The sequence below is a fragment of the Fusarium verticillioides genome, chromosome 1 (genome assembly GCF_000149555.1).
Source record: "Fusarium verticillioides 7600 chromosome 1, whole genome shotgun sequence".
NCBI lineage: Eukaryota > Fungi > Ascomycota > Sordariomycetes > Hypocreales > Nectriaceae > Fusarium > Fusarium verticillioides.
Window position 1 is genome coordinate 5,472,733 of NC_031675.1, and position 12,808 is coordinate 5,485,540.

General features: G+C 50.4%; 5 protein-coding genes across 6 annotated transcripts in view; 1 reads left to right on the plus strand and 4 right to left on the minus strand.

Annotated features, from left to right (window-relative positions):
- Positions 1-16: 16 nt before the first annotated feature.
- Positions 17-913, minus strand: FVEG_00282 (catechol O-methyltransferase; the record flags this gene model as incomplete). Its single annotated transcript, XM_018886716.1, has 2 exons — positions 615-913; positions 17-565 (listed from the first exon to the last, which is right to left on the minus strand). The coding sequence occupies exons 1-2, from the start codon at positions 861-863 to the stop codon at positions 17-19; spliced, it is 798 nt and encodes a 265-aa protein (XP_018742325.1). The 5' UTR covers positions 864-913.
- Positions 914-1,217: 304 nt separating this feature from the next.
- Positions 1,218-4,854, minus strand: FVEG_00281 (hypothetical protein). Of its 2 annotated transcripts, XM_018886715.1 has the most exons (6): positions 4,317-4,854; positions 3,858-4,042; positions 3,745-3,798; positions 3,544-3,606; positions 3,215-3,442; positions 1,218-3,015 (listed from the first exon to the last, which is right to left on the minus strand). In XM_018886715.1, the coding sequence occupies exons 2-6, from the start codon at positions 3,958-3,960 to the stop codon at positions 2,399-2,401; spliced, it is 1,065 nt and encodes a 354-aa protein (XP_018742324.1). In that variant the 5' UTR covers positions 3,961-4,042; positions 4,317-4,854; the 3' UTR covers positions 1,218-2,398. The 2 variants fall into 2 exon arrangements, with proteins under 2 accessions (XP_018742324.1, XP_018742323.1); XM_018886714.1 differs by having other exon boundaries at positions 3,858-4,854.
- A 2,315-nt stretch (positions 4,855-7,169) lies between these two features.
- FVEG_14625 (hypothetical protein) lies at positions 7,170-8,878 on the plus strand. The gene has a single exon (XM_018903557.1). The coding sequence runs from the start codon at positions 7,357-7,359 to the stop codon at positions 7,672-7,674; it is 318 nt and encodes a 105-aa protein (XP_018742322.1). The 5' UTR covers positions 7,170-7,356; the 3' UTR covers positions 7,675-8,878.
- FVEG_00280 (hypothetical protein) lies at positions 8,637-11,437 on the minus strand. The gene is made up of 2 exons (XM_018886713.1): positions 9,424-11,437; positions 8,637-9,367 (listed from the first exon to the last, which is right to left on the minus strand). Exons 1-2 carry the CDS (start codon positions 11,380-11,382, stop codon positions 8,768-8,770), a joined length of 2,559 nt encoding a protein of 852 aa, XP_018742321.1. The 5' UTR covers positions 11,383-11,437; the 3' UTR covers positions 8,637-8,767.
- Positions 11,438-11,858: 421 nt separating this feature from the next.
- FVEG_00279 (hypothetical protein) overlaps positions 11,859-12,808 on the minus strand; it is a gene marked incomplete at both ends in the record, with an annotated part of 2,667 nt that continues 1,717 nt past the window's right edge. Inside the window, 2 exons of the mRNA XM_018886712.1 lie at positions 11,859-12,326; positions 12,414-12,741. Of these exons, the coding sequence (XP_018742320.1) occupies positions 11,859-12,326; positions 12,414-12,741 (796 nt within the window). The remainder of the gene's footprint in view (positions 12,327-12,413; positions 12,742-12,808) is intronic.

The following is a 12,808-nucleotide window of genomic DNA, read 5'->3' on the forward strand; positions in this document are numbered from 1 at the left end:
GCGGGTACTCACAGGATCACCCAGTTGGCTCAAAGCTATGAACCACTTTACTCTCATACACCAGATTCGGATCCCCCTCCTCCTCATTAATCTTCTCCTCGCCCTCCCTCTTCAAATACTGTTTCGCCGTTCTATCCGCAAACTCCTCCTTTTCATTCCCCCCTTTCGCAGCCCTCTTCTCCGCAACACTACTCCTCACATACGCCAAGTACGGTGGATTTCCCGGCTTGATGACGTTATCGGCCGCAAGTACACTCCCCGGTCCCACGAGCCCCAAGCGTTCGCAGAGTTTGAGATCGCTCGTGTACGCGGGCTTGTAGTGGTCGAGGAACATGAGGTCGATCTTGGAGATTGTCCCGTTGGCGTGCAGGCGGGCGAGGCCTGCGTCGCTGGGACCGACGATGACGCGGGCGATGTCGCGCAGGCCGGAGAGGTCGAGAAGGGATGTTATCACGGCGGCGAATTCGGGGTTGCGCTCGAGGGAGAAGTAATGTGTTCCTCCGGACTTGCGGACGGCGTTGGCGAAGAGGAGGGTTGAGTAGCCGACGTAGCCTCCGAGTTCAACCTATACCAATCAGTATGTTCTTCACAAGAGGAGAGATCAATTGATGTACCATGACTTTGGGCTTCACCTCAGCGATGAGATCTGTCACAATCTTGCCCTTGTCCTCGCCCACGTTCATGAGATACTTCTTCGTGCGTCCAAACTCATCAATGGCTTGAAGAACACGCTCCGGCGAACCTCGAAGCTCATCAATGTCTGACCGACCATAGATGTAATGCAGAAGCTCAATCTCCCGCCCATCATCGAAGAATGTTTCTTCTTGCTCAACGTAAGCTTTCTTTTCGTCAAAGGAGGGCATTTTGTCGGTGTTTGCAACAACACAATATACAGTTGAACAGAGTAAATAAGAAGCGCGAGCTATGAGCTATATGTACCTACACGGAAAAAGATAAACAAAAGAATCGCGTCACGTAGTGTAACCGTCATCCATTCCCCTCCCCTCACCAACTACATCTGCAGCTTGCCTGCAAGATGCATATGAGATGCTCACCGGTGCCTCCACTCGGGGCCCCGATTGAGGGTTTAGGCGGGGAGAAGACCGTTCGGACACGGTCTTCGGGTGGGGGCTCCGGACATTCCCATGACGCGCATATGCAATTCTCCTCATCATTCACACAATACAATATGTTACCTTTAATTAGTTTAATTAACGCAAGATAGGGTTTCCTAGTTAATCTGATTGTTTATTTTTATCACCTCAATAAAGTGCTGTCACAGTTTGGCATCAGCACTTAAAGTGATTCTGGCCTGCTCCCATCTCGTGTCTCGACCGCCACCTCGCACAGCATGCATGTCTCACAAGGCACATTTACTCGTCCAACAGATCAACTCCGTAATAAACTTGTATTACCTTTATCCCCGATCCTTCTCGCAATTACTATCAACCCTGCCTACCCCAGCCTAAGCAAAATCTCAAAGTCAGAAAACAATTTCTCCTTTCCCTTGCGAAAACAACCCTTATAGAACCGTTTCCTATTAACCTGTCCCAAACCGAAACCTCGCCCCAAACCAGTACAAACGAGAGACATGAAAGATAACTGACCCTAACCTTGATCCACCTTGAACCCCTTGAGATGCCATTTTTGTCTTCTCTTTTTTTTTGTCTTTTTATAGTGCTTTTCGCCGTATATAAAACACATTCCTTTTCGCTCGCCGATTCGTGAGCATAAACAAGCCCTTGTAGGTTCCCTTCCAATCCATTACCATGGTATGCGCGCCGACAACTCAAATGCCTCCATCGTGAAAGGTACTCCGAACGCGCTACGCAGTTGATGCTAACACATGCCGTAGTCGATTTCGCAGGCTGATCGGTCGTCGTAAACAGAGTGAACGCCGTAAGAACCGCCCTGTTGGGTATATAGTTGCCGCTCCCACGGTGAGCCAGACCGACAGTTTCGTCCAGGCCAAAGACTCCGAAACATCTCGATTCCGAGTCCGAGACTGTAACCATCCTGCCCGTTCCTTCATACCCGGCACCGTTTTTCCTGCCCTCAAAGTATAAACGAGACGATATCGCGACGCCCCAGTAATGTTCGAATGCAACTCCCAGTTCACCAATTCGTAACCTCCTGCCGAAATAAAACAGAAAAACAATGTCAACTCCCTAGTCGATGCCGTCCCTTCAACACCTGTGACCTTGGAGTATCAGTTGGCTCTCGCCAGATCCGAATGCCCTGCAATGTTCGCACCATCTTCAACTCGAGATGTGAGTTACCAAAGACTGTACTCGCCAAAGATACCGACCGCAATGCACGTTTACCTCTGCGCCGTCCCAAATGCAACTTTAAATCCTGCGCCTTGTTGCGACTCCTAATCCTTGGTGAGCGGACCTCTCTAACCCCAGACACTAGCAGGAGCACCGAGACCGGACGACTGACCCCAAACGCCATTGCCACGTCCCCAGCCACCGGGGGAGGCAAGAGGAGTGGTGGATCGCTTCGATGAAGCAGAAGTTGTGGGTGTACCAGAAGGACGAGTTCCAATGGGAGCCACAGAGGCACCAGCCTGGTTGGGCTTGGAGCCAGCATTCATATCCCGAGAGGGAGAGCCGCCAGTTGGGCTGGATGTACTTGTACGGCTCTGGTTACCCACAGCATTGTCAAAGACCTTGTTTGTGGGTCCAGCAGCCTGTGGGCTGACTCTGCTGTGAGGTCGCGAGTTGGGCTCGGTGGGAGGACCGTGGGCATCACCAGAGACGGGAGTGCCAGCCTCGCCAGTAGGGGGAGCACGGCCTACGCTGTCATAGGCAAGAGGGGAGTGTCCACGGATGCTAGAGGGTCCGCTAGGGACAGGGGCACCAGTGCGGACATTACCAGTCTCATCCACGTATCCTGCCTTGTCTGCAAAAGGACCCTCGCCATAGAGGGCACTTCGTTGACGGGCAATCAACTCTCGCGTCTCCTCCTCGGACATGTGCTTGTTGGGCGGCAGAGGCACCTCGGAAAGGACGGCTACGTAGAAAAGCTGTTAGCCCATGCTCAACAAACTCGACGATATTACATAGATGCTGCTCAAAATTGGGAGGGAAGAAACACGAGCGGCGTCTGGGCAACGACATTTTCGGTCGCCCATGACCACATTATTTTTCTCTATATGCCATCTTGTTTCTTTGTCATAGTTGAATGTGCTACACAGTAGAGGGAGGCCTACTTCGCTGATATTGCTGCTCTGTGTGCAGGTTTCGAAGCTCTCGCTCCCGCTGAGCTGCCATCCGTCTCTTAGCCTGCATGACCTGCTCTGCCTCGTTGGAGCCTCGTGAAGGTTGATGACGCTGGTTTGCGTAGAAGTTTTGCAGATTGGGTCCCTGGCCACGGGCGTCATCAAAGTTGTTTACCGAGTGCGGGCGGGGGCCGGGGGTGTGATGGGAACCACGGGAGTCTGCATGATCTTGTCAGTATGTTTGATGGTACACTCAACCAGACCAATTCATCCGTTCATGTCGGAATGGCAGGCTTAGTAGCGCAGGATAGAAAACTCACGGCGACCACCCATTCCATAGCCCTTGCCAGACTTTTGCAAGTTCTCGTATGCTCGATCGACCTCTATAATTGGGTCAGTTTGTTTCATTCGTAGAGTCGAGATTGTTTGGGCTTCGAATATGCCGGCCAAGTCGTGCCGTCGACACTGACTTTAAGGACAATCGAAGTCGACAAAATCTCTGGGCGTATTGCATCACATACCATCGAATTGATACGAGAAGGCGTAGTCATCCTGGGGCTGGGGGCCGCTGGCGCCTGTACAAATCAATGCGTTAATTACAACTCCGTATCGGTCGATCGTGGATCTGGCGTACCTGCGCGGACCGGAGTAGTCGAACCCTGGTGCTCCCAGTTGTTCTGCTGGGTGCTGGGAGTAGAAGACGACCACTGGGCCTGAGGGTTGTCGTAGTAGGACATGTTGCAATGTTCTCGGGGTTGAGTGGGGAAAACCGGGACGTGGACGATTCGGCTCGGGCTCTTTCAAATCTCGGATGAGGGTCTATTGGTAGAATGTCTGGTTAGTTTGGTGTTGTTGCGGGATGTTGACGACAGAATGCGACGGCGATGTGCAGCGCAATGCAAGAGCGGTGCCAGAAACAAGGACGATACGCAAGGTGATGAGGAAATTTGCCGCCGTGGCCGACGTCAAGATGCGCACCGTCGGCCAGCTAAGACATGGATCCATCAAAAACCACCACCTAACGCTCCGGGGCCCCTCGTCGCAACACGTTGACAAATCGACCGTAACCCTGTGCGTCGAGGTCTCGACTCACCCAAGAGAGATAAGAATATGATTAAGCTTCGTCGGTGACCTTTTGCCGCTTCGTTGAGAAAGTGAGCGCAAGGCAAGGTTTACGTTTACTCGCCACGGGCCGTATTCTCGGGAATAAACCACGCGAGGGTCTCGGAGGGACGGAGCAAAAGTGCGAAGAATTAAAAAAAAATCGCAAGAAGTCGGTGACGAGACGAGAGACGAGTTGAACACGACGGACCGGAAGAACGCTTATCGAGACGAAAGCCGCTGCAAGGCAGACGGGAAAATCGAGGCGGAGGAAGAAATAGGAAGAGGTACCGTAAAGGTAAGAGGGAGAGAAGGGAAAGGGAAAAAGGTGGTGGTGGTTTAAGATGATGAACGACTCGTCGACTTGGACAGGGCGTGACGGGATAGGTTGGGTTAGAATTGAATGGGGGGAGAAAAAAACCAGGGCCGAGCGAGCGGGAAAGGAGAAGGAGCAAGCCTAGCCTGGCTTCTCTTGCCCATCAATCAATCAAATCAGCAAGTAGCGTCGTGCCGTGGGGAGTGAACAGTGGAAACTCACTGGACAGGAAGGAACAGGGCCATTTCGTAGTGGGCACAGGCCGGAGAGTGACTTTTGGGGGCTCGTAGTTGGCAGGTGCCAGTTGCCAGTTGAGGCCTGAGGTGCGGGTAAATCAAGTACTTGGACCAAAGTATCGGCTGTTTTACGGCATGCAAATCATGGCGGTTCATTGTATGACAGCCCGACCAGGCTAAAAGGCGGAGTACATGAACTGCTTGTACCTCGTTTGGCAGAACCTGAGGTATAGGCAATCCCGTCACGGTGCAGTAAGGTACCTGAACCTACCTGCCAGCACGAAAGAACACTCGATCCATGGGATTTTTTGCAATGTCGGGGTATAAACGAGACATGCATTCTGTGACAGGATCGATTATTCCAACAAAAGCAAAGCTGACACCTCTTTTCTCCTTTCTATGCTGATGTTTCTCCTACCATTGCACTTATTTTACCTGGTAATAAAGAAACTACAGTACAGCGCAGTACCGGTCTTCAACATCCCCTGGCATAGTAGAGGCTAGAGCTGGTCGCCCGTTGTCCGTTGAACGCCCAGGCGCCGGGCCCAATCCTCTTTTGATTCGATAACGGGGCTAATAACGGAGTGTGAAATGACGACGTGTGGGGGGTGCCATTTCTCGTTTCTTGGCCCTTTTGCCAGCAACGCAACTCCACGCTCCACGATGCCAGCAGATGATGTCCACGACGGGTGGGTTGCCAGTGCAGCTGGGGAGACAGAAACACTGTGCGAATTCATTGATATCGAAACAAGAGGTTATCATCAACTTCAAACAGAGTGCCTCATTGATCTGCTTCTACCGGAATCTGCAACAACTCAATCCAATTGCACTATGGCCCTAGCGGAAAATCACTGGACCCCAAGATAACGACACTGTACCAGCACCCTTCCCCGGGCAGGTTTATCCCGGCCTCTCACTAAACCTCGGCCGAAACTCATCGCGCCATCCGCAGGCTTCCAGCGCTCCAGTGCTTCGCGATCTTCTGGGATGCCCAGGGTCTTTTGCCTGCTCCATGCGTGTATCAAAAGCACACAGACATGACAAACCTCTCTCGTGAAGCACGGTTCAGGTACAACAGCGCAAACTTGCATGGGAGATGAACCAAGACGGGTCGCTTAGGGATGCACCTCATCCTGTAAACTTGGCGCTCCAGGTAAAACAGTGGATTATACTGGCAGAGAACGCAGATAGGTTTTGGATCGGCAATAACCAGTACAGATATATCCAAACATGAATCGCATTAACGCAATATCAACAATGGATGTTGCACCGCAACAGCTTGCCAAAGCCCACTTACAGTATCCTCTGCAATCAAAGCGCGTGTTTCCACATCTTGGCACGTTCTCCTTCCCCTTTCTTCAAAGTCAACATCAATCGGAGGTATTGTCTTTTACATCTCCAAACGAGCAAGCCATCATCTTGATATTGTGGATACGCAAATTACCTTTATTTGAGCGTACCCCTTTTCCTGGGATTGCGGTCTTGACTTGACCAGTGCTGGGGGTTTAAGCGGGGTGTTCTTAGAGTTAGACGCCGATTCATTCCATGGGTTCGAGCTGTGGATTACCGCCAGCCAAAGTCACCTGAATCACACCTCCAAGTTTGCAGGTCTTGAGACTTGACATCTGCAATTCGCAGCAACTGTGTCTGAGGGACGGATTGTTTGGGTTACAAACTTACGGTTCATGGGTTACAGTCGTCCCTGCGAGTGTACCCGATGTGACATGGTTGTCGGCAACTTGACGTCGGCTGAACATTAAATAGTATGCATGGAGCTTGGGTAACCAACGGACGTGGACAGTTGCAGCAAGATATCACGCATATCTTTGCGATGGACCGCAATACCTGTGACAAGAAACATGCCGCTGCACCATGTTTCAATTGCGTATGAATATCTTGCATTCGCTTCAGCTTACACACGAAACATAAACGAGACTGGCCAGAACATTCAGAAGGTCTCAAGCAGTGAGCACTGTGTCACAAGTTGGAATGGAGGATTGCTTCTCAAATTAATTGCGGCGTTCGGGCCGTTGTCGATTCTCGCGATTGGAAAGCTGTCAGCGAAAGACGGACCTCCACTCAGAATCCCCTCCACCACCCGGTCACGGCGCATATCAACATGGTTCGATTCTGATGATACCCTGCCGGTCGTTGGGCGCTGAACCTCTGACGCTCTTATTCCGCCTGGAAAATGGACCATGGAATTGTGCCTCTGTTTTCTTTCGTGTGCCATCATCAAGATCGGCGCCCGTAGACATCCGGCACACCAAGCGGCACTTGGGGTCTGGTATTGGGCCCGAACATTTCGGGATGGTCCCCAAGATTCCATTGACGATGATTAGGCTCTGTTATCTGAGACCTGGAGTGAGGCATCCCCTGAGATGAGATCTGGAGCCGACTATCTTAAATTTGGCTTGTGATCCTCCCTGCCATCGGTTGAGATGCCCGTGCTTTAGCGAAGATGACCAGAAGATGCCTGGATGTTTCGTCAAGCATGTCATCTTTGCGATACGTCTGTTCTTCGTTCAGCTGCTGACGATATTCCAGTTAGCACTTTGGGCGACAGGGATCTAAATGGACAGCCCCAGATGGGTGGACAGACTTGGCCAAAAGGGTCCACCACCAAGGGAAGTCCACCTGTCATTGCGGGCAGGTCGTCACAGTCTTCCAGAACATGCTTCAGATTGACTGGCCTGTCACTTGATAAGCCTTCCGGTTATGCAGCAGCAGCTAACGGCTGTTACATGGTGACGCACAAGGCATGTAAAGTCGGTCTAACGCGAGAGTCTGCCTTGTGACGACACCGGGCGTCGTTATGTAACCCACAGAGGTCGCTCTGTACGGCGGCACCATTTCCATTTCCATCTCTACGCCACACGAGACACTTTCAGCCAGCCAATATGCGAAAACTATATGGGTCTGCCTGCCCAACTTTGGCAATTGACTATCGAACCTTTGTCATCTTCGGGTAAGCGTCCCAAAAGGCGAGCTTCCCCAGACTGCTGCCCCTCGGTTATTGGTTGATTCGACCGCATGTCGGACTCGTCAGCACCCCATCATGCATTCTCGTCACCCGACGTTTCTGCGAGTTGCAACTGTGCTTACCATTCACGTTTCAATGTCTTGAGTACGTTTCAAGACTCGTTCCCAAGTTGCACAAAACATCACCGTTTGATGTTGTTTCATTCGTCAGCAAATGTCATTTCCCGGACCAAATACGTTGTTCTCCATGAGTGAGTTACCGTGCCGCAAGTATGCATGCATCGCGGTTACTGTCATTAATCGGTCGTCCATGTGTTCCAGCAGCCCATATAATCTTTATTCATATAGCAAAGGTATAAGTCGTGCGTTTTTCTGCTTCCGATGAGGCCCGTCAGTATTCAGGTTGACCAGCTCATCTCCATCACTACTGTTCAGGAGATGCCAAGACCCAGGTCAGATATTAACATATGCCAACCGGTTTAACAAGCCTACCCTATGGTCTGATGTTCAATTCCTTTGTCAGTCTATGCTATGAAGAAGGCATAGCTGCTGTTAATAGGTTTCTGATCTTCTGTTCAAAGCTTACTCGGAGCCCGAGAGCGGAGCTGCATGTCTCCTCGCAGTCTTTTAGTTATTTTCAGCGTGATACTCCATGAGGTCTGAGATCTCAGAAGTAGCTTTGATGTCCAACGTCCACTCACGGACCATTATATATCTTGTATCTTGCGGTTGAGGTGTGGCTAGTCAACGCCAGACTGGAGATCAGGTAGCACGAAATTGCCTGTCTACCATAGCCTAGTTCTCCTACTCATATGATTTTGTGATCTTTCCATGAAGTGTCTTCTTCCCCAAATGCCCTCGACCGAGCTTATCGCAATCTACCAAGGGGTTTTCAAGTCGAACGGTCTGTCAAGTCTTCAAACTTGGGATACCAGCAAATGCGCGGTCACACCGTATATGATCGCGCTTGCACCACCCGAGAGAAATCGACAAACCATCGTATATATCAAAAGATAATCTTATACTTTCAACCCCTTCTATTCCAGGCCAAGCACCCAACCCCATAATCATATCCATAAACTCCATCATCAGCAAAGAAATCAACTCCTGCAACGGCCCATTCAGAACCTTCAAACTACACTCATCTCCCTCCGCATGTTGAATAAGCTCACTCAACACCATATAAGATCTGTTACAGATCGGGCAAAAGAAGCCTCCTAACCTGGTACAGGGAGCTCCTACTTCGGCGAATTTCTGTCCGAGGACAAATATATCCATCTCATTCACGCCAGGGATACATCTCCCATTCTCGACATGTTTCATCATCGTGGATGCTTTGTTGAACTTGCGTTCACAGGTGATGCAGCCGATGTTTTTGCTGGGGTCAGGATTACCAGCTGCTTTTGCTTTCTGCTTCTCGTGGTGTACTTGTGCGGGGACGGCGAACTCAAGCCAGTGGTCGAAATCTCTGACGACGGTATCGACGACTTTGGATTTGGCCTGATGATTCTAAAAGCGTTTTGAGTCAATGCTGTGATAAGGCATGGATACAAAGGGTTACTTACTTCGAGCGCGGGCCGGGTCTGGAAGTACGCCTCGCATGTGATGCAACGATTATGAGCCTCCACCTCATGGTTCATGCGTTCGGTGCCAGTTTCGAAAGACTGCCCACAGCTGAATTGGCAATCCCTTAGGAAATACTTGATTTCAAAGAAGAAGGGGAATCGCTTCGCGTCAGGATAACTCGTGCAGACGGGGCGAATGGGGCCGTAGGATTCGTCCTTTGCGATCTTGGCTTGAACATCGACGACAGCTGGGTGGCTGATACCGTGGACATGCCATTGATGTGCCACCAGTAACATCTGCGGAAAAGTCTCGTTGCAGTGTGCACAGAGCGTTGGTGGGCCTTGTTCAATCTCCATGTCGATGTCGGAATCATCTTCATCGTCATCGCCATCAGAGAAACCAGAATAGCCATAGTCCAGATCGTCTGAGTCGTATATATCTCCAGGTTGAATACCAGCCGGGAAGTCGAACGGGTGTCCTCTGTGGCCAGGGTACGAGAAAGGATCATCGTCGTCTTCATAGTCTTCATAATCCTCGTCCTCATAATCATCATCGTCATCCCCAAACGGCGGGACTGCCATTCGCAGTAGTTGTCTCATTATTTCATCCTCTGAATATCTCGGTCTGTGCATCTCGGGATGGTTGTCTCGCTGATGCTGACGAAGTGCAGACACAAGACTGAAGGTCTTGTTACAAGGTCTGCATCTGAAAGTTGGATTTTCAGGCACGCCTTGCTTTGAGTCTGAGGATGGTTCGGGATCGACGATGCCATGTTTGTTGAGTCTATGATCTGCCAGTCCCTTAGCGTGGCGGAATGTCTTTTGACACGTCTGGCAATAGGGTTTATCCCCCTCATCCTCGTCAACGTCTCCTGCTTTCTTGCCTCCAGCAGTTGCGTGTGCTCCTTGACCTGAACTCTCTGCAACAGTGTCGTCTGCCACTGCATGCTTGATGAGTCCATGCTGCACGAGAGCAGATTTGAAACGGAAGCTCTTATCGCAAAGCGTGCATTGATGCATGTTTGTGGCTTTCTTCTCTTCTGCGGCGGTCTCTTCGACGAGCTCTGGCGCTTCACTCTCCTCATCCGAGCCATCTTGCCCATTTAATACTCTCATGCCAGAGGCAATCAGGGTCATATTCTCCATCACCTTTCTCATCGCTTCGAGACGTTGCTCTGCTTGATGCTTCATAAGAGCATCCTCAGAAGGAAAGTTCTCATTGCAGCATAGGCACTTGAACTTCTGAGATCCAGCAATATGTCTCTCCTTCAGCGTCGTATGCACTTGCTTTGAGGAGCCAACTGCATTGCCATTTTTCGCTGAACTCTTTGCTGGGCCCTTGCCTTTCTTAGTGGAGGTATGCTTGCTCTTCAGATGCCTTCGGAGTGAATTTCGGCTGGTGAACGACTTGTCGCAAATATCACAGTTGATTATTTTTTCTTCGACATCCGGAGTCTTGTCCTCTTCCTTGGCGGGAGTATCGGCATCCGTTTTCACAGTACGATGCTTGGTTCTCTTGTGCTGGTGCAAGGCACCTCGATGACTGAAAGACGTGTTGCAAATTAAACATATGGCCTTACTTTCCCGGCTCTTATCGCCTTCTGGTTTGGCAGAAGTAGCTTCTTCTGGCTGAGTCTTCGCAGCTTGAGTTTGTGTTTGTGTGGCAGAAGTATCTGAGGCTTCAGGCTTCCGGGGGCCATGTTTGCTCCGCTGATGCTGTGTCAATGAGGATTGGCGCGGAAATGACTGCTTGCAAAGTTCGCAATCAAAGGTGCTCGCTGCTTCTGTATCTTGTCCTGGCTCAGACGCGTCTACTTCTTCTTTCTTGACAGGATGTTTGCTCTGCCGATGACGCCTAAGTGAGCCTTTGTGGGGAAACGACTTGTTGCAGATATTACAATTGACTGGCTTGGCCTCAGGCTTTGCAGCTGAGGCCTCTGCAGGATTATCAGCGGCCATTTTTTATAATCACAGGAGGAGAATCATCTAAGGAGAAGAGACTGGCAGGTTGTGTTTAGAGAATTGGAGAAAGATGCAGTGGACAATGACATGAAATGAGGTTGCAAAAGCAACGAAATGGAAGCGGATCAAGAATAAAGCGTGCAGTGTGATTGGCCAATCGGCGCCACCATCTAACGTATACCGTTTCAACGGAGCAACCGTTGTAGATAATATCAGATGGAACCCAAACGAAGCATGCAGACCGAATCTGAGACTGACAACAAGAAAACAATCAACTACTTTCTTCCTACTTTCGTCCCGCCTGAGGCTATATGATGCATGGAAACTCAAGGTTTGCTCTTACGCCGACATTGGTTTAGACAGAAAAACGCCTATTAGATTAAAAGAATTTAATGGGAAAGAAAAGAGCCCATTACAAATGAAAACAGCCGTAGAACCCTTGGAAAATCGAACACAAAAGTCCAAACACCAGTTTAAATGAGTTCGCCCTCTATCATACGCCACGTCATCTCTTTCATAAAAGCCTTGATCGGGCCCTGAGCAACATCAGCATGGCACTCGTTTCTCTCCGCATGACGAAGCAAGCTACTCAAGCGGTCAAAGCGGGCTTCACAATCGGGGCACTGGAACTTGCCATCAGAGTAGCAACCCGATATCACGCTCTGATCACTCCTGTGAACAGCCCATTTGATAGAATGAGCAGCAATATAAGAGTGGCATTCGCGCATCTCCACGTGTTCCACCATCTGGGAAGTGGTTCTGAACTTCTTCCAGCAGGTGATGCAGGGGACCATGTTCTTCTTCTTGGAAGACCACGAGTTTATCTGCCTAAGGTCATCCAGCATGTCGTCTTGATTGTAATCATCATAGTTCTGGAAGTCCGAGTACGAGATGGATTCATCCGAGATGTTGTCCTTGTCGAATAATGCCCACCAGGCGTCCTAGTGCGTTTTCCTCCAGTGCCTTGCAAGTAGATACTGGTTACGGAAAGGTTCGTTGCATGGCTTGCATCTGAATCCTGACGTGACCTTCTTGGCGGGAGCATCGGCCTCTTCGGGGCTCAACTTTGTGAGATGTTTATTGGGGTATGTGGAACGACGCCCATGATTCCAGGCCAAATGGGTCTGGAATGAGTTAACCTCGCGATATAGCCTGCCACAGTCGGTGCATTTGTATACTGAAACGCTGGCATCTCCTGCCTTGTCCTCTATCGTTGGCTTTTCGGCTGGCTTCTCGACTGGCTTCTCGACTGGCTTCTCGACTGGCTTCTCGACTGGCTTCTCGACTGGCTTCTCGACTGATTTCGCGAAATAGCCATGACCGGCCTGTTCTTGATGGTCAAGAAATACAGCAAAACTGTAAAAGAACTCGCCACAGTCCTTGCACTGTATTCGGGAGCAGAAGGTCCTGCAGCCGGCTCCGG